The sequence below is a fragment of the Melospiza georgiana genome, chromosome 12, assembly GCF_028018845.1.
Source record: "Melospiza georgiana isolate bMelGeo1 chromosome 12, bMelGeo1.pri, whole genome shotgun sequence".
In the NCBI taxonomy this organism is placed as follows: Eukaryota; Metazoa; Chordata; class Aves; order Passeriformes; family Passerellidae; genus Melospiza; species Melospiza georgiana.
In genome coordinates, this window is record NC_080441.1 from 12,877,254 (window position 1) to 12,897,599 (window position 20,346).

At 40.7% G+C, this 20,346-nt stretch overlaps 1 protein-coding gene across 5 annotated transcripts in view; it reads right to left on the reverse strand.

The window, feature by feature from the left end:
- Positions 1-20,346, reverse strand: part of AFF2 (ALF transcription elongation factor 2) — a 323,600-nt gene that overhangs the window by 23,049 nt on the left and 280,205 nt on the right. For 3 of the 5 annotated variants that reach the window (XM_058032603.1, XM_058032599.1, XM_058032602.1), the window contains exons 10-12: positions 9,530-9,692; positions 7,997-9,016; positions 5,766-5,890 (exon numbers count right to left, since the gene is read on the reverse strand). In XM_058032603.1, the coding sequence (XP_057888586.1) occupies positions 5,766-5,890; positions 7,997-9,016; positions 9,530-9,692 (1,308 nt within the window). The remainder of the gene's footprint in view (positions 1-5,765; positions 5,891-7,996; positions 9,017-9,529; positions 9,693-20,346) is intronic. The other 2 variants (XM_058032600.1, XM_058032601.1) reach the window with 2 other exon arrangements.

A 20,346-nucleotide genomic window follows, 5' to 3' on the forward strand; every position in this document is an offset into this window, starting at 1 on the left:
TAATTCCCCACAGCACAAAGCTGTACATCTCATTTACTGAGAAGCCAGCTCTGCCCTCCAGTCTGTCCTGCAGTCCCGTGCCCTCCGTGGCGAGGCACAAGGGGACAGCAGTGAAAACAGAAGAGCTGCCTCTGCCTTTTCAATGACTGCAGAAACCTTCTGCTTTGGAGGACAACTTGCAGTGCATTAGTACAAATTGCACCCAATTTAAATGCTAATTTGAGTCAGTCTTCATTTGAGAGGTCATAGACGTTCTGACTCAGCAAAGTGCTGGAAAGTTTTATGCACGGGGTTAGTTCCTTTGACATCAAGTATGACTATTTATGTGTTTAACATTAAGCATCTTTTTAAGAGGTGGATTAGGGCTCACATAAGCAACCTTTGCAAAAAAACCCAAACAGCACATGGAGCATATGAACCAAAAATAGAATTTATAACAACTACAAAATTATAACCATAACAATAACAAGATAATAATTATTTAACCTCTAGAATAAAGCCAACATTCAACACTATATTAAAATGATACATTGTAGCTGGCAAAAGCCCTTGAGCAAATATTGGTTGATGAATTGAACATGATTCAGAAAATGAATGTGGTTTTGACATGAAAGCTCAAGTAACATGATAATCTATTGTCTGTTTTATGTACAGAGATTGTTAGCTGGCTAGCAATGGCAGCTGTGATGCACAGTAAAACCAGAAAAAAAAAACCCAACCTGGTAGGCCTTTCTCCACTCAAATTCATCAAAAAAGAAAAAACCAAACCCAAGACTTCACTGACTGCTTAACATGTTAATCTACTCATAGATTTTTATTTTAGGTATTGTCCCAGCTCAGTCAATGAAGATAACCTGAATTTTAATCTTTTGTTAGGCATCTAATATTGCACTACATGATCATTTACTGTTTATGATTATTGACTAAAATTTCAATAACAAATGAAGTCAACAAGAATTTATGTTTTGTTCCCATTTTCAGTCAGTGTCAGGAATTATTGATCTCCTTTGCCTCAAAGTAACCAGGGAAAGAGGAGAAGGCGACCCAGGTTTCCTTACTTCTCATTTAGGAGCTCTCTCTCATTTCAGCCTGGCCTCTTCTGCAGTTTCACTGACAGTATCAATATCTACACCTCAGTCACTGCCCTACTTGGACCTTTGGTGATACAGAAATATTTTAGCCTTACCTGTGAAACCACAGAGTGAAATCAAACAAACTCTTCATGTTTTATAGCTCCTCTACCCAAAACTACTTTAATTCAACTGAAGCAGAGTTAAAAATATCTTATTTGAAACCCTCTGATATTAACGATCTTCAGACTGAAGAAATAAAGCAAGCTCAAATTCATATTGCCTTATGGATGGATGCTGTCCTTGTTGGAAAACACATGGGTCTGAAGAAGATCAAAGGCAAACAACCATGTTGGACCAGACCAGCAGCTCTTGGAGGAGACTGATTTCATGCACATGTGGTCCTGCAATATGTCCTCCAGAAAGTTCTCACTCAAAGCTCCATCTGTTTGCTTTCTGACCCCAAAAGGGCATTTTGGAACTCAGACAAGTTACCATAGTTATGGCTCACAACACTCTGAATGTTTTCCAGAGGAAAATTTTCCAAAGGAGGGTGATCACTGCCCTGACAAAGCACACACGTGTTCTTGGATTGTACAGCAGCAAAGAAGACACAGTTAACCCACAGAAGCACCCAGGGGCAGAACCTCTGCCTCCCAAAGCACATGCCCTACACAGGGAACCCTGAACATGCACTCACAGGGGGAACACAGAGCAAAGAGATTTCCTGTGCCACTGTGCACATAGGAGTTTGCAGCTCTTCACTATTTAAAACAGCACCAGTTCACTTCATCTTTGGGCTCAGATATAAGATGGGGCAAACCAAAGAACAGGTGCAGCTACTCTGGCACACAAATCACTGTGTGGCTTGGAAGAATTAACCACAAAACAAAAGGCTCTAGAGGATATTTTTTATACATAATTTACGTTTAACTCCGCCTCCCCATAAATACAGTTATAATTGTCTGTTGGGGTTTTTTTTCTTTTCTTCCCCTTGCCCACTTAATTATATAAGTTTTTGCAAGAATTAAGCTGATAATTTATTTAGCAATGTTACCTCCCTCAGATTTACACTAAAGCATTTATGCTAACAATAACCTCCATGAAATAGGTTGTTACCAGCAGTTAACCAGATTGTCACTTTGCTTTGGGCTGTTAATGGCCTAAGAAACTGGTCTTTGATTGCAGGAATCGCTAATTTTGAATGAATTTATTGCAATAATTACTGAGACTCAATGGTTTAATTTGCTGACATGATTGTTAGTTAAAATTATTTAAAATCTAGGGAGAAACACAAAGTGCACTGAAAAACTACAAGCAGAACTGATGGTCTTTTGGCTGCAGGGTTTTAATCTTTTGTGTCTAAAACAGGCCAATTATCAAAGAAGGAGAAGGTTCCCCATCTGCTTTTTTTTTTCCAGCCTGGTTTTTATTAGGGCAGAAAGCAAGCAAGCAAGCAACAAGAGGTCATTGCATGAAGAAGGGAGAGTTTCCAGCTACTCTCATGTTTCAAGCTGATTTTCTTTGCCCTTTCTTTATCCACTCCTTGTGGTATGCAGTGCTATCTCTGGCCTGGTAGTGACACAAAGCCACCCCAGGCTTTGTCTATGCCAGGAACCTTGCTTTCCTTTGCCTGTCCTTCCCTGGCCCACAATGAAATGCTGCAATTGAAGGTGTATCTGACTTTCTGCAGGGCTCTACAGGGAAAGGTCACTCCCACATTGGCTTGGGCCATATGGCAGCACCTGAATGGAGCTGAAGTCATTGTCATGGATGTGAAGGCTGCTGCGCCATGAAAGAACCCCAGTGAATGCTGCTGTGACTACCCAAGGGAGCAACTAATAGGTATTGCCAAGGAGAGGTGCATCTTCAGCTAAAGGTTGAAAACAAAAGAGAACGGGAAATTTTGAAAAACAAAAATGCAGAAATGTTTGCCTCAGACAGATTTCTAGCATGCCTGCTAAATGGTGGGCAAGTCTCACTGGTATGAGTCCAGTTTGACTCACAGTTTGCATCAGCAAATAATTCCCTGTTGCTACAAATGTGTTGCTACAAAAAGCCAAATACTGGTGAGTATTTGGTGAGTCCAGTCTCTGTCTGGACTGGTTCTACCAATCAAATATTCATATATCAATGGGATTCAGCAGCACATACAATTAATGCTTAAATTAAAATTTCTCTGTCAAGGAACTAAATATAAATAAGCAATCCTCTGCTGCAAAGCAGGCAGCTGATCTGACAGAAATTCAGCTTCACAGAGGTGCTTCAATGTATTCCTATAAACACACTGAAACACCTATTCCTTCATTTGCTGTAAGTACCAGAAATAAGTAAAATACAGTGGCAATAGTTTGAACACTATATTTTAAGGGTCAGGTCAAATTTTGGAAAAGGCATCAGCCCCTGAATATGTGAGGGAAGAAACAGAGAGGTAATTATGACTTATGCAATGACTACACAATACAAAACTCTCTGGTTGTGCAAATGCCTTCTAAGTTCACAAGTGGCCATTTGAAATTTCTAAACTCAAATTGTACATGTAGTCACAGAAACTTGTGGAAATTAGGCATATAATGGCCCTTATTAGACATGTCACACTTTAAAGATTAATTGTGCATCTATGTTTGCTTTATTGAGCCCATATATTTAGGGGAACATTACAGAGAAATGTATCCAAGTGCCTCAACCACAGCAAGGCAGGCAATGGGAGCTGTGAAAGCACAGGTGTGACCTGTCTTTTGCTGATTGCTCCAGACTCCTGAATGCCTCCAAATTTTGGCCCAGATTGTGGTCTTTCTGTCAAAACACTCTTGTACCTTTAAAAAAGCCTAATAAAAATCTCATGTCTGCCTTGGGGAACCTGGATTATTGGCACAGGGATCAAGTTCTAATAGGAGAGACCTAAGGTTCCTACTAAGTGACAACATCCACCATGGGACTTAACACCTCCTTAAGGGATGAAGATCATCATCACACCTGTAGCTGACTCACCCTCATTTCTTAACGTGCTTATATAAAGAGTTCTAAAAGGAAACTTAGAACTTTTGGGAATAAAAGACCAAATGGCAAAGCCTGTCTTTCAACCTTTTACCCCTGAAGTGTTACTTTCCCCCATGGCCTTGAACACTGGACTTTATTCTGCCTCCCCTTAAAAAATTACTCAATCTTCTGGAGAACAGAATCACTCCTGACTGCTTAAAAATGAATGTTTAAATTTCTAGGAAATTGTCTTCACACAGTTCATCCAGCTCCTTGATCTTTTGGGAAATACATTGATTTATATTCAGTTGCATGTCTCTGGGAGTTGAAAACCTGAATCAAAAAAGTATTGCATTTTCTTCAAGCAAACTCAGAAAACACTAGTAACAACAAAGGCAGTGTCATCCAGGTCTCACTGAGGTGGAAAAATAGTCAGAGAATTTTGTTTCAAAACTTCAGGCAGATGAGAGAAAAAGCTAGTATATGGAAATAACTATTGATGGACACAATTATGTTTTAACAGAGAATACCCAAGGGTTGAAAGCTCTGAGGAATCAAATTAACGACCTGGAAAACAAGCTCAAATTAAGAAACATCAGGTTGGGGGTGGATCCTTAGGGCCTGATGGTGACAAGAATAGAAAGATTTTTTTTTTAATGGATTGTGGAGGTGTTGGGGATGCATAATCCTTGATTCCCGCTGCAATATATCTCTGCTCATTGTATATCCAGCAATGACAATTAGGCAACACCCATCATGATGTTTATCAAATGTGCAACATGTTACAGATCCCACTGTAATTTTCATCTTCCTCTTCCAGACTCCAACTCTGATTTTCTCAGTGGCTGAATGAGTGGCTAATTCACAGAGTGATGTTACTCCTTATTGACACCAGAATAAATAAAATGATGCTCAACCTTTCTTCAGGGATTTTAAAATTAGTGTGCTGTTTCATAACTTGTTTTTGAACTTTATCAAAATTTACCTATTTTATCCTCAAATTGTTTTTAGAAGCACACTATGATTTTGATTCTTTGCTTATCCTAGTGCAAAGCACAAAGAAGCATCTCATCTCAAAATCATAAAAGCACGAAATAACAAAAGGGAATTGGACTCTTTGGCAATTTATAGAATGTCAACCTTGTGACTCTATAATCAGAATCATTATTTATGTGGCACCTGTTTGTTCAAGCATTATAGCCACCTCTGAAAGACACTCTGAAAGGCACAAACTATTGGATGGTGTGTGTCTGCTGAGATACAAAGCACATCTGAGACACCTGGGATGGTGGGCCCTGGCATTGCTGTTTACACAGGTAAAACAAAGAGGCAATGTCACTATTTTTTTCAGTAAAACTGGGAACTGTCTCTCATGAAAATGATTTAAAAATTTTAATTCCAGGCAATCAAATAAATCCCAATTTTAGCAGGATTCTCTGTCCACAGAGGTTCAAGGTAATAGAGGCAAGAAAGAACATTGAAGGGAGGTTGAAGAGTACACCAGGATTATGGCAGCATTCTGAAGTCTTGCAGGCCATCAGCAGGAGGCATGAATCTCATCCAAAGCCACATGGCTCCTCTTCCTCATGGATGGGAATACCAAGGCTGTGCTGCTTATGCTGATGGGCTGTAAAGCCCATCTGACTCTACAGCAAAGATATTTACAGAACAGTACTGTGAAATCCCTCAGGAATGTGATGTCAAAAATCCACTTACTCTTTAGTGCTGGTTATTCTGTGGTTTGGAATTGGAGAGATACAAGGTGGGAGCAGACAAGAAGCTGGAGGCTCCTCCAGGCGCTGCTTCTTGCTTTCCACAAAGGTGTCCAGGCTTTCTGTCTGCTGTAACAAAACATGGCAGAGCATCAAAGAGCCAGCATTTGTGCACAGCTTCACTGGCCATCCAGAGGACCTATGGAATCTCAGTGTATTTCCCCCACAGCAGCAGCAGTTGAACTGCTGGTCTAAGAGAAGTGAAAGTCACCTGAAATCAGGGCTAAACGTGCTCCAAACACAGGATGTGGAGTTATATAACAAGTGACATAGCTGATAATTAGGAAGCAAAATGTCTCATGTGCTAAAGTTATCTTCTGTAGTGCACTGGAATTAAATTAATAATTTAGATGCAATGATTTGATAGCACCAAACCTTATTCAAGTAAATAGCTTTTACTCATTGACCTAATAGAAGTTGATGGGAAATCTTCTCTGAATAAGTATTCCTCACAGGACTAGGAGTGGAGGACTGAGCTGGGGTAGTCATTAACAGCACTAGCTCATTTGAAATTTGCTTTGGAAGACTCCCTGATGCATGACTTTTGTGCCTGAACCAGGACAAACAAAGCTGATTATTGCTCTGTCACTGCAACCTTCATATCAGTCTTCGAGTCCACTAGTAGATGGCTAAAATAAATCTTTTAATAGCATGATTTAGAAATTAGTCTCTCTCTACCCTACTTTAACTCTTGCTGTACCCTGAAGTCATCCTAATTGGCTTGTTTCTTGGGTAGCAGTGAACAATCACATTACAAAATTACAGGGGCTGATTCAGAGTCCAGCTTATGTTAGCACAGGCCCAGAGCAAGATTCTCCATTTTGTTACTTTCTGATTCAAAGTTTCAGTCAAGGAAATGATGAGCTTACACCTTTCATATAACTCCCCCTTATTTATTTTTCTTCCCTGGGAGCCCTCACTTTAGTTGCCAATACTACTCTTGTGTTTTAGTCACGATTCCTTCTCCATGATACAGACACTCCACTAAGCTACCCAGAATCACTATAGCAAGAGTTATTTTTGGTATAATTAATATGCACCCTGGTGTACTTAGACATACATAAGTATGGACATTTATACATCCCTCTCCTCTTTCTTTCTCCTTTCTTGCATCTCTGTAGTGTGCAGCTAGAATATAAATTGAATAAAAACCTGCTGAGTTTACTCATGTGATTGCTTTCACTTAATTCAGCAGGGAAGGAGCCCGTGCAGTGACTCATTTAGGCAGGGGTGGAGACCCTGTGTCTGCCTGGCATCGTCTGTCTTTGTCTTGCATTAATTCTCTTGTACCACTGGACTCCTCAAACTCAGGATTTCAAGAAGTCCTCCAAAACAGACAGCTGAAGTCATATTCACAATGATTTATAAAATTTGGAGTATAAAAAAATACACTCTGATGACTTTTCACAGGCAGACCAGAGTACAAGCATTTCAGCTGGAAAAACTGACCACAAAAATTCATTTAGGATATAAAACCTCAGTTTCTTTTCTGAAAACACATTTAGTTTGAAGTGCAATGTCATATCCCACAAGGTAGGATACCCTTAGGCATAAATAACATAAAACACATGATAAAACATAATGCCTTCAGTCAAAATATATTTGTTTTTTGGGAAGCTGTGCAGAGAAAGCAGCTAGTTAAGTAAATTATATTTCTATGTATCATATTTGTTCATACCACAAAACAATACAAAAACTAAATTCACCAGGAGCATAAGCAAGCACCATTCCACTGACTTTGATGAAGCCTGTTTAAACCAGAGGTGAAAACACCTTAATTCTTCAGGCAATAAACCACTCTCTTCCAAATAGAAGTCACATTTTCTGAGTATGGCTGAAACTGCACTAATACGAACTCATCACTTTCTGCAGATTACAGAACACTGGAAACTAATAGGTGAGCGAGCAAATACAGTGAAAAACTTGTTAGAAGAATCTCAAAAAATACATTGTTTATTGATTTTTTCAGCTGGTGTTTGCTTTTTGCTAGTTTCTGATGTTAATTTGTAGTGCACTTGTAAATGTCAGTCCTTTGTAAAGCCAATAAAGCCTCAGTGCTGTGATGCCTCCCCACAGCCTGGCTGCAGATGCAGTGAGGAACCACTGCCTCTGGTCCTGACCTCCAGGGAGCTCAGAAACACAAGTGTTTTCCTTTAAACAATGAAAATTACTTACCTTGTGTTTCCTTTTGGATTTTGTGGAGGGTTTTTCAGCTGCTGGGGTGGGGGACTCTCGAGATGGTCGCCTGTGTTTCACATTTGCCTCTCTTGGTTCACTTTTCACAGACGTGGTCTCAAAAGTTTCCTGTCCAGGTATCCTAGAGAGTAAACTAAGGTCTATTTTCACCCACAGAGATTTGAGTTCTTCATATTCTCTCAGTGGGGACAGAAGTTCATTTTGTACGATTGGGATAGGAGAAAAGAGCTGCTCCTCCAGGTCATTGCTGGTCTGGTCAATGGATGTGTTGCTGCCATTGCTGGTTAAGCTACTTACACTGAGGATGTTACTGCCAGAGTCCTTCACTTTGACACCACTGCCAGACCCTGTGCAGGCTGGCAGCACCTTGGCCTGCAAGCTCTCCTCCTGGTCTGTGTTTGAATCAGAAGTAGATGAATCAGTTTCAATGAACTCCCGGGACTTTGGGACAATTTTGCTGGGGCCTCTGTACTTTTTCTTCTCTGAAGTGAGACCTGTGCTAGTTCGTGGTTCTTTCCTTGGAGCTGTCTTCCCAACAGCTGCTTTAGTTCGAACCTTTGGCTGCTCGGGGGGTTCCTGTGTGTCTTTTTCTTTGGGAGTGTTGCTGGTATTATTTGGTTTGGGCCAGTTATACTCTTCTACACTGGAAGTCCTTTCTACCTTTTTGGGTTGCTTTTTCCCAGTAGTCCTTTGTGAAGTTGGCTCATTATGAGCTGGTGACTTCTGCTTGGAGCTTTTTGCCTCTGGGGTTTTCTGGGCAACCCGTGGTTTGGCTTTCTCTCGGATGGGACTGAGGATCGCCCGGTCTTTGGGATCGGTCGGGGGCAGGCTGCTGTTGAGCTTCCCTTTGTTTGGCCCTTCAGCCTGCTGGTTGTTCTGGGCCTGGGAGCTGCTCTCGCTGTGAGGCTCATTTTGATTGTTGATGATGGTCTTGTTGTGGGGGTTCACCTTATTTAGCCATTTATCCAGCTGCCATTTGTTTGTTGAGGGGGGTTCGGGCTGCAGATTGAAGGATGACAAGGAACAAATCTCAGACAGAAGCAGTGCTTTTCCCTTTAAAAGACAGCTTTTTTAATGTACCCTTTTATTTCAGTCAACTAGTGGTGACTGCTAGTTTTATGGAAGTATTTATGGAGTATTTATGGTTAATTAGGCTTCCTTATCTGGTTTACAACGTAGCCCTGGAGAAATTTAATACAACTAAAAAGTTTAGTTAGTCCCTAAAGAGATAGTTTTGTCATGTTGCCTTTCCTTAGTCCCAGCTGAATACTGTGTCAATAAAATCTTCTCTAGCTACTGGCAAAAATCTAAATATTTCTTTAAAGCAACTCAAATGTAGGCCAGAAAGATTCTTCCAAAAGCTAGAATGAGTATGTGGGTCATACATGTGAAAAGGCAAAGGGAAAAGGAGTCAACAGCATCAAACAGCACAGAACTCCAGCATCCCCCTACAGGGAGGGGGCTTTGCTCCCCTCCATGCTTCCCCCCAGGCAGAGCTGAGGGTGGGCTCACCTCTGGCGTGGCACTGCGGGACTCCTCGTTGCACTCGCTGTCGCTGGAGCTGCTCTCGCTGTCGGAGTCGGACTCGGAGCTGCTCTCGGACTCGCTGGAGCTGCCGGAGCCGCCGCTGGAGTGGGCCAAGCCAGCAGCGTGTGCCACGGGCACTGGAAGGCTGCTGGGGGACAAGATCCTTTCTTAGTGTGCTCCTGGCCTTTTGCTGCCCAGTGAACCCCACCGAATGTCCTCAGTGTCACCTCCCTCTCCTGCCGGCCCACGGGAGCTCCAGGGCCTGTGCCACCTCCAGAGGCCTGGGCCACCTCCAGGGGCCTGTGCCACCTCCACGGGCCATGCCACCTCCAGGGGCCATGCCACCTCCACGGGCCATGCCACCTCCAGGGGCCATGCCACTTTCAGGGGCCTGGGCCACCTCCAGGGGCTGGGCCACCTCCAGGGGCTGGGCCACCACGGAGCCACCAAGGAACTGGTTGGCTTCGTGACTCATGGGACATGTTGATTATGTTAATAGCGTTACCATCATCATCACCCTCAAGTAAGAAACACTTCAGTGTCACAAGCCTGAGCTTATTAGGCCTATGATTGCAAAAACTAACAATCACACTTAAATAATTCATTAATGGAATCATGGTTTCTTCATTTTTTGCCAGTTCATTTATAATTTATGATCAAAGGAAGGACATCAGGCAACTAATATTGGACAGGACATTTTAAAAATTAATTTTAATGAATACTTTTACACTGCAGTGTACAAAAACTACGTACTTTTGACAAGTCTCCAGGGAGTGCCTGAGAATTTTTTATTTATAGCTTTTTTCCCTCTCATATTTATGATAATGCAGTGAGAAAATAGCATTCATGCTGAAAATAAGCTTCTCTGTGAAATCTATTTTTCTGTGTGCTCAACTGTCCTCCAAGATGTATTTATTAGCAGTGCACTGTGTGTCATTGTTTATCCTCATCATTTGTTTCTAATCTGAGAGGTCAGACGACCCCAGCTTTTAGCACTACAGAATTCTGCCAATCTGACTCTTTATAAACTCATCTTTAATTTCAACTTTTTCGTCAGGGAGATAACCATAAGGTTATATGTCTCTTCAGCTGATCTATACAGGGACTTTTTGATGATTGATTTTAAATTTGTGAAGCTGACAAAGCAAAGTGTTTGAAAATTGACACCATTTGCTAGTGCGCCTTTATGGATATTCAATACTTCACCTTAATATATCATACACTGTGTGTGTCCCATATTGAGTGATCCAGAGGTGCCTACAAGGTATAACAGCTTTGCCTCTGTTTCTATTTGCTTTTCTATTTTCCTCCAAGAAGACTTCAACTAAGCCAGGAATATGCTTTCCTTCCCATTTCAAACCATGATGCTCTGTGCATCAAGATGCCCTCTTAAAAAACCACAGTAACCAAGAAACTGAAAAAGCCAAGGGAAGAAGAAAAAAGGGAAAAGCCAGAACAAACTGATGGGTAACCCTGCTCTGCTAGAATCTTCACAACCATTGCCACTGGCTTCCGTGACAATAATAGATGGACTTTAATTTTCTTCCTACACTGAGCTACTTTCTCTCCCTCCTTGTTGGTAAAACCTATCGCTTGCACCGCGGTTGGTAACAAAACTGTCTCTTTGTGCCTGGCAATGGCCCTGCAGTGCCCATTGACAAAACAGCTTGGTGCTTTAGGGTGCATTAATGAAACAAAATTACTCACTTGGGTAATTGCTACAGATCACTAACTTTGTTGCTCATTAAGTCCATGCACTTTTTATTTTTTTAATTCTTTTAGCGGCTCCTTACTCAACTGACTTAAGTAGAGCTACTTAGAAAATTTCAACTGCACATAGAAGGCAATTCAAAGAGCAGAGGATGAAAACATACAGGCATTTCTGAAAGTATTATGGAGAACTAACCACTGAATTAAAATGGATCTTACATTTTGTATTTAATAAAATTATTTTTGAAAACCATTTTTATTTCTTCCTTTATCCCTCCTTTTCAGTGAAGCTCAAGAAAGTACAAGAAAACACATTTTTCGTGCAATTTTTTACAGTAAACAAGGAAACAGAAAAGTGGAGAAAAAGAAAATGTGTTTGTAGGAGTGTTTGCCTTTCTCATCAATATCTAGTAATTTTGGTCTTATATTTTTTACTTGGAAAACACTAATAGTAGATGGAAACTGAGCCTTCATATTTCATTGCAAATGTTTCCAGGAAGAATAAAATAGAAAACACCACAAGGATTCCCAGACTGAGGAGGCAAACATAGTAATTCTATTTTGTAATGCCAGAATGAAACACCAGCCTTGAAAAAAAAAAGTGTTATTTATGGAATTATCACAAGACTGTTTTTAATTTAAAAACAACTTTCCACCTAAATCTGAGAGCTTGTCTGGAGTGGTTTGTGCCCAGGCAACCTCCACACAGAGGGGTGTGTGTGGGGCTGCACACACAGCTGTGCACATCTGCCTAAGGACATGCTCTGCTCTCATTAAGACAACTGATACAAGGAGTAACACCTCTTATCCTAGATCAAAGAAGGGAAAGGCAGTGCCCCAGCCAGACCTTTCCCACCTCTAAACACAACTTACCTCTCTTAGCACTCTGGGAGTAACACTGCAGCAGGGATGTGCTCACAAAACAACAGGAGTCATTCTGGAGCAGACTGCAACTGTCTGACAAAGAACTCAAAGGGCAGGAATAAAACCATGGAAATAGATAGCAGCTCCAACCTGGCCTTATTTTCTTTCTTTCTGCACACCAGCCTCACTCAGAAAAAGCTACCATGTGCCAAACATTGCTGAGTAACACAGCTCAGCAAGCATGCAGGAACCAGACAGGCTCAAAATAATGTTTTTCATACAAAACACAATGAGGTCATATTTTTCTTTCATCTGGGATAATAAAATTATGCCTTGGCTACACCGGGCAGTTTCATGCTGAAGGCATCATTGCTGATCCTCATTACTACAGTAGAAGCATTCATTTTCATCATGTAGTTTGGGTTGAGAGCAACTGTGTATGCTTTGCAAAACAATCAGATAAGACCCAAAATGCCTTTCCTAGCATCTCACCATACTAAAGATAGATCTAGTACATAGCTACAAGCACAATCAACTTCTTACAATGCAGTTCAGCAGAGAAGAAAAAGGTATACATACATTTAACAAACAAACAAACAAACAAAAGCATAAAAGTGTGTAAAAATGAATCTTTGCTTCCAATAAAATAAGTTTAGTAGATATTTTAGATTGTCTTTTGTGATTTTTTCCTTAAATAAAATGCATCTCAGTTCAAAAATACTTGGTTTTGCACTCTTTCCAGAGATTTCTGCAGATATAAAGTTCAATCATGTTTTGAAAGATGTTGGGCTAGATTCTGCAATTCAAGCAGCTGCTATACAAATAAACTGGCCTTCCTTACATAGGTTTCAACTGCATGAACTGGGGGTTGCCTCTTGAAGAGACTTTCAAAGCAAGCTTTGTTATGTTGCTAAGATCCAGACAAGGAATGCCAGTCCAGACAAGGTTTAAAATGGATTTAAAGCATTTTATCATCAGATCCAAGTCCTCAAAGTGACTAAAGGGGGCAGGAAGGACTGATATTTGAAACTATTGAATTTTTATTTCCCAGCAGGAGATGAGCACTCATATTGTTCTTCACTGTTTGGGTGGACAACGTTTTTATATCATGTGAACTGAAAAAAAAATTAATAAAAACAATGCTGCACAACAGAACACAGCATTGTTTGGGTAAATAACACTTAGAAGAAAGCCAGTTCATTATTATCACTTGAGATGGGGGCCCCTACTGAGACCAGTGACCCGCTGTGCTGGATCTGTGTAAATACATGATGAGGCACAGTCCTTGGGCCAAAGAGCTTGCAGTGCAAACACACAAAGCAAACAGCAGAGGTATTACAGTCATCTTCATACTCAGTGTGGGCCTGTCACATTCTCTAAGTGCAAGGCCCCTCTACAGCTAATAGAAACATCAGTTTTGCCCTCCTTTTAAGTTTGTTCTCATTTTGCTGAGCACTTGAGCAGAGTCCTGCAGGGCAGCCAGACGTGCTGTGCCCTGACCCAGAGCCCCGACCAGGCTGGGGGCACAGATGCAGAATGACTTGGCAGGGAGAGCCCATGACTCAGGCCAGATGCATCAGTGGCTGCTCACCCCTCTCCCGAGGAGCTCCTCCTGTGCTTGGGGATGGGAGCCCTGGGGTGACATCCCCACTCAGGGGAAGGGCAGCCAGGCCTCTGTCCCTTGCTAAGGTCACCATGAGGGTGTCTCCATCCAGCTGCCTGCAGACTGGGGAGCTGGGACCCCTTCTGACAGAGGAGACCTGCACTTCTGCAAGCCAGCTGGAAGGAAGCTCTTCTGCAGCACCTACACCCATCTCCCTTCTTGTGCTTCTGCAGTGCAAGCGTTTCTCCAGTCCCCGATGCTTGTGCACAGCATGGCCACAAAGTATGAGATGAGAAATGCCTTGAAGGAGGGGATACCATCAGTACCTGGAGTATTTTTCAGCTCTTGCTGAGCTCTTGCAAGCTGGGACTTGCAGGTGTGTGGCTGCTGATGGCTCCAGGTGAGGACCTGCACTGACCTCATTACACACCAACCATCTTTCTTTCACTGCAGTTCACTGGTACAGGTGATCTGCCCAAATCACCCTGAAGCTTGTTTATTTTTCAATTAATGTGTTATTTTTCAAAAGCCAATTAAAGCAGACATGCATTATTATGTGGCTGTATCATTATGCTGCATAGAGAACCCAAGGCCTGATGTGTGGCTTATACTTTTTTGTTCTTGTTGACATCTGGACCATTATATTGTTTTCAACATATAATTTACTCTACTGTTGTTATAAATGATCTTCAAAATTAAACCTGGTAGCTACAATGTGAAGTACTCCAACTCATTAACATCTAATAAGAAAAATAAGAAACTTTTAATCTTGTAAATACAGATGTTAAAAAAAGTTATAATTCTGACTACAGCAGTAAACCTCATCAAGGAACAAAACCTCCTAACAAAACCTCCTTAGCTATCTCCCTGAACCTTTTCCCAATTAGATGTAGTCATGTTAATTGCTGTGAGGAGAATTTGGCAAATAGATGGTGCTCTCCAACAATAGGTTTATTCATTCTAACCCTTCCTTTTTAGGCTAATGATGAATAGGCCACTTGTTTCACTGTTCTACTCAGAAATCAAAATGTAAACTCAGAGAGAGCAGAGCATTGCTGGACAGTGGGAAATTGTAGATGGGAACTGACCGGTGAGTCAACAGCACATCCAGGCTGGCAACGTCTTTCCATTAGAAGCAGCACTCTACAAAGGTTGCTTTACTGCACAAGCCTATATTTAGGGAAAGTTCAACCAATGAAATCTGGAAATAGCAAGGTCTATGCTGGAAAACTGACTACAGACTTGACAGAGTAGTTGATCTTCCTGTTGAGGCACTGCATTGGGACTGAGATGAATTTTGCTTTTTGTTTGAGAAGAAAATACATCTGTGCAACAGTTCCTGCTGTGTAAAAGAGAGGCTATGTGGCCTATCCTTAATCTGGATTGTCTATTTAAAATGCAAATTCCTGAGAACAAAGAGTCTGATTGCACAGGGCACTGAAAATTGGGTGCCCAGCTCTGAGCAAGACTTTTGTGCACTCAACTACACTGCAGCATCTACCAGAGCAGACAGCAACACTTCTTTTATTTGGATACTGTTGTTGTCCCACTCCCTACAATTTATTTGAAGAGAGAGACAGGAAAAAACCCTCTGGAGTTGTTCAGATCCAGCCCAATCTCTCCTTTGGATCTGTTTCTACAGAAAAACTGCAAACCTGATGGGCATTACTTGGAGTTGCTGGACTCACTGAATTCTGCATAAAAAAGGGTGTTTCATTATTCTAGCAGATAATAATAGTGCAGCACCTAGCAGATTAATATTTAGTGTCAGAATTTAATACCATAACTGTTCAATAACAAAGTTTTATTTCTCTTCTATTCTTACACCATTATCAGGAAGTAATATTCTCTTCTAATTTGAAAGGGAGCTGCAATTTTTTTTCAATAATGAATTGTTCATATTTTTATCTTCAAACTTATATATGCCTACCATTAGATTGCTTTTTAAAGAAAAGGATTGCTCTGGATGATTTGTTCACTGCCTTTCCATTGGTTAGTATTAAATTATTTAACGTCAGGCTGGTAGAATTCAAATCTAAACTTTCAAAGACTGGGTTGACACAGGAACTGAAAACCTGTATCAAGGCTTTTAAAATATTAATCAGCACCCAGGTCAATGAAATGAAATAAGGTGTGGAAATTGTTGCTTCAGCTAACATTAGCATGTGTAGTAAGACATCACTTATGATAGCTCTCTCATTTCAAAACACATGGAAAGGGAAAACCTCTCTAATATGTTATTCAGGACGTGGCAGCTGATCTGCCTGTATCAATCCTGAGCACTGTAATGTAAGTAGGAGCTCTGATTTATTTTGAGGGGGAGGGTAATTTACAAGATGTTGTATGTAAAAAGCCACAGCCTCATTTTACTGTGTTCAAAAGTAACTGTTTTAATCAAAGACTGTTTATAACAAGGTTGATAGAGTTACTGAAACAGATTTTTTTCATATACATATAACCCTTTTATGCTTCCAGCTTTAAATACCATAAAAAGGATAGTAAAGATGAAAGAAATAAAAAGAATGACAGAGCTAACTCCTATGAGCCACAATCTATGTCAAAGCAGAACTAAAGTGATTGACAGCTTGCATTAGTAATGAATAGAGTGGGGAAAAGCTGCCAAGAATCCGTAACAAGGTCAAAGCCTTCCAATAAAGAATTACATTAGCCACAAATCCTAGGTGGAACTGTGTATATACATCTGCAATGTGACTTTAACCATGGCACTGTTTCTACTGTCCTATTCTGACTCCTCCAGTTTTTATTCCTGGGCTTCAGGAAATTCTGACTCAATCACACCTGTGATAAAGAACAGGTGTAATGTATCAACTTATGACATTACAAAAAAACAAATAGAAGAGGAGGAATTTTAATGCTACATTTCTAATGGTGCACAAAAAAAACTTTCTGAACTATTGGTATGGTAATCACTCTCCTTCCAGTATCACAGCACTGTTATACACACTTGATGTGGAAGAGAAGGGTATTTTGCATATTAAAAGCAATATTGTATCCATGATTCCTGCATGCATCACTCTGCTCACCTCAGAGTTTAGAAACAATTTTGTGAGCATGATATTATTCAGGGAATGCAATGTATGTAGGCTTTTTGATGTACAATATTTTAGTGAATACATTCAAGTGTCAGAGAGCATTATTTGTACTGTGCCCTGATGTGCTACTATTTGCCTGGCATCTGGAAGAACAAGAATACTCTCTCTTACTGTGAGACTCCAAAGGGTCTCATTTGATAAAAATGGAACCACTTTATTATATCAATATTGCCCCACTGAATCAAGCTAGATATGAGGATTGATACACAGAAACATCTTTATTTTCCGCAAAGGAAATCCTGGAATACTGCATTTTTCAGTACACTTTGCAAATCTTCTATGGAAGTGCAGAAGCACATATTCGCCCCTCTACAGTTCACAATTTCAAGTGAACATAAAATGTTTTTTAAGGAGTCAGTCATTTACACTTTGATTTTATTTACTACAGCAGAAACTCCAAGTGTGGTCATGACAAAAACCATTCAAAGTGAACCTCTGAAAGCAAAGTGTTGTGTTTTTTCTCATTCATGTCTGGCAGAAAGCTGGGCACATAATGTTCTAAATGAGCTACCCTTCTCATTCTAACTCAGTTCTGCTTCAGTTCTAACTGTAAATAGAATCCAGTTTGCAGAGTCCAGTGGGAAGAGAACTGTGGGACCAAATCACACTGGTGCAGATGGATCCACATGACACCTCCAACTCCTCAACGTTTCCAGTCTCATCTGTTATCTGAGGAAAGCTAATTTTACTATGCTGAGCAGCCAAGCAATAAGAAACCATTAGAAAGTTGGAGGGTTTTTTTTTCCTCTTTCCATGTAAAACAATACCTCTGAGCTTGAAAAGGTGCCAAAAGGCATATCCTGATTTTCCAAAGCTTTATGGCACGCTCACAGTCCTTTACACCCGAGCACTGAACAAGTGTCCCAACATGAGCTCATGAAACCATGGGAGGATTTCCTCTTCTGGGGAATCCATGGGGAGCAGATCAGCAGTAAAACTGATTTTACTGACCAGAGCAAAGGGGAGGAACTGGAAGCAAAAGCCAGAGGAGGGAAAAAACCTGTTGCAGGATGTTAAAGCTGTCCTTATTTAGAAAAGACCCAAGATGGCTCCAACTGTAGCTGTTATCAGGAGCACAATGAGTAAAACAAGCAATACAGAAGGGGGCAGAGATAAAAACTGAGTATAATCATAACAAATTGGGTAATATTCTATTAAATGAGCTTCAGCTGCTCACAAACTGGTAGCAATCCCCTTGCATTATGCACTGTAGAAAGAACAAAACAGCAGGATTGGTGCTACAGGCATGGCTGGTCATGGGCAGGTACTCAAAATGACTGAGGCACAAATAACCCACCTCTGTGGAGATGAGTGCATCTTTGCAAAGAGGGACAGCACCATGGTTACAGAACCAGTCCCACACTTCAGAATACAGGTTCAATTTCTGGGTCTCCCTGGGATTCATTGGGCAAAATAATTGAATTCCTGGCACTTTCCCCTGTTATTAATACATATACTTTTGTGAGACTCCAAGCATATTTACGTTCATCAGATTGAATTTGTAATAACAGGGACCACAGAAGTACACAGGCACTCATGAAAACCACAAGTAGACACTTTGTTTCACTGCTACTGCCATAACAGTAAAAAGGAATCATCATTATTAATAATAGGCAATTACTCTGAAATAGTTTTTAAAGAAGTATTCCTAAAGGAACATGATGAATTTATGGCACACCACCAGAGCCTTTCATGGATATAAAGATGTTCTTCAGCACACATGACTTGTTTTTTGAACAAGGAGAAAGCTGTCTAGTAAAATATTAATAAAGCTGAGTGCTGAAACATAGGTGTCTTCCTTACAATTCACTTTAAAATGGGGTAGAAGGCTCCATTTGGAGTGAAAACCTTAACCTTCTGTATATTTATGTTTAATATGATCTCCTTTAATGCTGCTGATTTTAGACAGTTACATAATACTTTGCTTTATAGACTTAAAAAAGGTATCAAATCTACTTAGGATTAAATATCATCTTGAATGCTCTTATGTTAAGAACAGAGCTAAATCGTTAAGCAGCATTCACCCTTAATTATGACACACATAGATATTAAGGAAAAAAAGGTGCTTCTCTGAGTGATAAATGGACCTAAAGATCCTTCACAACATTTACTATAAATCACAAAAGACCATTAATAAACAGTCAGAAAAAAAATGACAGTTGCTACAAGTATCTGCTCTCATACTCTGCCTAATACTATCACTGTCATGTTTAAACCTGACATCTTAAATCTTTGACATGAAAACCCTTTAAGTCAAAAAGGCTCATCTATTTTAAACAGAATTTTCTATGCTTGTTATTTTGAATGACAGCAAAAGGAAACAGAGAATCTGTAATTCTGTAACCTTATCTGGCTGAAAATCTTTCCTTTCAGCCTTTTACATCAACCCCAAAATAAAAGGAAGATCCAAATATCTTCTGCAGTTACTTGCTGGGATCTTGTGGGCAAACAGAGCTCCATGTCTGCCAGAGGGAGCTGGTGGAGCTCAGCAGCACTTGACTCTGTGGGAGCCAAGTGAGAACACTGCAAACACAGGGACGGCACTGCCTGTGTCAGGATGAGGGCAAGTTTGGAGCCAGCTTTCATTCAGACAGGAAAGAATAACTGGGACTGCCAGAATTAACACTGGATGCCTTCCTGAAGTGTCACACTGCCTGCTTACTTAACACTGGCTGAGAAACTGGGTTGCCTGGCAGAGGCACTTAAACATCTGCCTGGGAGTCGGCAAACATTGTATTCCCCAAGAGGGCTGCTGGAAAAGAGTGACCATAATCCTGAGCATAAACTGGGTTTTGTCAAGGGAGTGCTGAAAAACACTCAGTATGGACAAAATTATTTAGATCTTTAGGATTAGTTATACTATTTTTTCTTAAAAACCTTCCACCTAGGATGCTTTCTTTCTGGACATTTATGTTCCTGAGTGACCAGAAATGGACTTTTCAACATTACCACCATCCATTTTCCCCAGACTCAAGAAGGGTTATTCTATCATCAATGATTTGCTGAAGGTCTGCTAACAAACAAAGGTCAGGAAAACCCAACCCCCTCATGGACACAGAGGTAAATAGGCAAAGTTCCATCTCTCTTGCACTTTTTATTGTTTTCCACTTGATAGTCATTCCCTTAGTAAGGTGCAAATATCTTCTTCACACATCTGCCTGGATCTTTTAATGTTCTAGTGTGGCATGGAGGTTACTGATTACAAGAAACTCTTTTGTTTGATAATGACAAAGATCAGTAGTGAGATGTCACCCTACCAGCAGGGAAGTGGAGAAGTAGTGATTTATTTTCAGCATTACACTTAAAAAATACCCCATCCTCTCCAATTCTACCTGCTGTATTTGGGATATCACAGGCAACAAAGCTGCATTAATGAAGGACAGTGCTCCAAAGTCAGCCCCTGCAGCAGATGGTAACAGAAATGGTCCAGGGTTGAGCATGACCAATTGCTTCAACAGCAAGGTCTGAGGTGAACACCATCAGTGCTTGCATCCCTGAAAATATGCAGGGAG